Here is a 2,741-nt window from a genome sequence, read left to right as displayed (position 1 = left end):
TCGGGATGACAAACTTCCAAACAGCTATCATGGTCTGTTCTAATTAGCAAACAATAGTTCATGGAAGTTTTAGTTAATCAGCAAGCATTTCGAGCAATTTGCTAATGAATCAACATTTTTTGCGACAAAAGTTTGTGGTTTGAGCATGAATCTCCATGCAAATGGTTAAGAGGTGCAATGGCTAAGCAATAACACAAATGGATCGATTCAACATATTGAGAGGCAAAACAAGCAATTGACTACACTAGAAATGTTAAGACTTGGACTTTGGACTTATCATAAACAATGTTGATTTGATATGGGATGTTGACTTAGCTTGTGAATTATGCTTAATTACTTTGATGTGGCAGTTTAGAGTCTAGTGAGGTGGCCTAACATTTTTCCTTTAAATTTATTTCCATTATATATATATATATATATATATACACACTATGAATTCCACACTTATCTATTAAAAGCTGGGCTTCAACCTTTTCAGGATCCCAAAGCTCATGTCAAATACCAATCAAAACTGCATCAGATGTCCTACAAGAAACAAATAAAATAATCACATGATTCCACCCACCTTGTCCCTTGGGAAACACAAAAAAAAAAAGAAAAGAAGGGAGAGACAACACTAATATTATCTCCATTCCAGCCCTCAAAGCTAGCACCATCTAAAGCCTAGACAGGGGGGGGAAGAAAAAGAAAAAAAAGAAAAAGAGATAGAATTCTTACAAACACTAGAATAAATACATAGTTTCAGAAGAAGAGGTCAAAGGAATTCAGGAGCCTCTGCCTTTCTAGCTCTATCTCTATTGATTCGTAAGAACAGTAAGTGTTAATACTAAGGGAAGTCAGAATCAGGGCATGAAGAGCTTATTCCCACACTTGCATCGCCAGGCCTCCGGGTAGTACTCCTCCGTCGTGCACCGCCCGGCTGGATCGCCACGTGCACCGGCCGGCACGGGAGGCACCGCCCGCACCGCCCCCGGCACGTCGGCGGCGACGACCCCGGACCCACCAGCCGCCGCCGCGCCACCGGCTGCAGCTCCAAGTGCTCCCACTTCTCCAAATGATGCCTCCCCCTCGCCTCCTCCTCCCTCTCCGCGGCCGCTCCCACCACCAATCCACTGCCTAAAACGAAAGAAAATTACTCATTAATTCTTTGCAGCCTTCGAATGATGACAAAACTCTGATAAAAATGGGATTTTCGTAACGGGATTTTGATAGGTTTAAGGAACTAAAATAAAAATCGCATCTTGGGGCACAAACAAACGAGGAAAAATATGGTTTTTTATTTAAGTAAAAAAGGCGTCTTCCGGAAAAAAAAAAAAATGCGAGCTTTTTAAGCGAGTTTTAGTGGTCTGTTTTGCTCTTTTGGCGAGTAATAGCAATAGCAACAAGAATATCTAAAACCATCATAAACATGTGAATTTGATACCAGAGTATTGGAGGGGTTTGAGGAATTATTACTGAATAAAAAGGTGATTTTTTTAAAAAAATTTCTAGAGCGCTTAAACCTAGGAAAAGGGGGGCTTCCTAAGTGAAGTTTGGTGTTCTGTTTTACACTTTCTGGCTAGTTCTATATAATAGTAACTAGAATTCCAGAACTGCAACAAAAAGGGAAGTTTGAGAGCACAGTTTTGGTTGTTTGAAGCATTCATTGAATAAAAACCACATCTTGGGCACAGATAAATGAGAAAACATAAACTTTATTCCAGTGGGAGTATTAATAGGTTTGGATAACAAACAAAAGCCAAAGAAAGGTGAGTCCTTTTAGTGAGTTTGTGATTCGTTTGACATTTTTTAGCCAGCACTAGTAAAAGGAAAGGAGGGCCTTTGGCTATCGGGAGAAGAGGGGGGGACCAGGAGTTTTCTTTTTCCTTTCCACTTGGGAACAGGGCAAGTGAGGAACATGAGATTAAGGAGGGATGGTGAATAAAGGAGGGATTTTTAGAGTTGAAGCTAGTAAGAAGAGCTCCCCAAATGAGTACGGAGCAAGAGATTCTAGGCTGAGGAATGAGAGAGAGAGAGAGAGAGACCGAGGAACTTTGGCTAGTGGGTACAGAGAACACATAGATTTAGTGATTAGCCATGGGATTTTTAAGTGTTAGCAGTTGCTCGTAGTCAGTAAACTTACCAAGAGCTGCGGCGAAGAAGAGAAGGGCGAATGCAACGGAGAGACGGCGGCCCGGGTCTCGCAGAACGCCCATGGCCAAGCTTGGAGGCTGCGCAGGAGGGAGACAGAGAGAGAGAGAGCAGAGACTGGGGCAAATGAGGGGAGATATAATTGCAATGGCGTGAGAGTCAAGCCATACAGAGAGAGAGAGAGGGGGAGACTGGCAGAGTGCTGTGGGGAACATGGTGGAAGTATTGGGCAGGGGTGATTGCTAAATACCCTTGTTACTTGGATATGTTACTAAGTTGCATCTTAGAGGTTAAGCTGATTAATTAATTGCTAAAGCTTAAAAAAAGTATCATGTGATAAGAGGTTTAGTGGGCCCAATTGAGTTGAATTTGACTTATTCAGGGTAAGTTGAAATAAAAATTTCAGATATATATATTTGGGTCTAGCTAGACCTTGGTTTTGAGTTGGTTTGGAAGTTCGTGGACAAGTTTCAACTTCAGATTCTGAGTTGTTAATATTTGTCATATATTAAATTTGGTCTGGTCAAGTCAGTTCCAGATTTAAAAATTCAGATGATGGGTTGCTAATATTTCATATGATAAAGTTGCACCAATCACTGTCCAAAAACTTG

The 2,741-nt window shown here is 41.3% G+C and overlaps 1 protein-coding gene across 1 annotated transcript; it reads right to left on the bottom strand.

Annotated features, from left to right (window-relative positions):
• Nucleotides 1-604: 604 nt before the first annotated feature.
• Nucleotides 605-2,355, bottom strand: LOC120108758. Its single transcript, XM_039122463.1, has 2 exons — nt 2,123-2,355; nt 605-1,116 (listed from the first exon to the last, which is right to left on the bottom strand). The coding sequence occupies exons 1-2, from the start codon at nt 2,343-2,345 to the stop codon at nt 827-829; spliced, it is 513 nt and encodes a 170-aa protein (XP_038978391.1). The 5' UTR covers nt 2,346-2,355; the 3' UTR covers nt 605-826.
• Between the last annotated feature and the right edge of the window lie 386 nt (nt 2,356-2,741).

This window comes from Phoenix dactylifera, unplaced genomic scaffold, assembly GCF_009389715.1.
Source record: "Phoenix dactylifera cultivar Barhee BC4 unplaced genomic scaffold, palm_55x_up_171113_PBpolish2nd_filt_p 001530F, whole genome shotgun sequence".
In the NCBI taxonomy this organism is placed as follows: Eukaryota; Viridiplantae; Streptophyta; class Magnoliopsida; order Arecales; family Arecaceae; genus Phoenix; species Phoenix dactylifera.
Note: the sequence above shows the minus strand (reverse complement) of the source record. Positions and strands in the feature narration are given on the sequence as shown.

What these genes read in the sequence shown, in the direction of transcription:
- LOC120108758 (XM_039122463.1), bottom strand. Translation starts at nt 2,345, where the DNA reads ATGTTCCCCACAGCACTCTGCCAGTCTCCCCCTCTCTCTCTCTCTGTA. An exon ending in CTTCTTCGCCGCAGCTCTTG is followed by an intron (nt 1,117 to 2,122) that starts GTAAGTTTACTG and finishes CTTTCGTTTTAG; the next exon opens with GCAGTGGATTGGTGGTGGGA.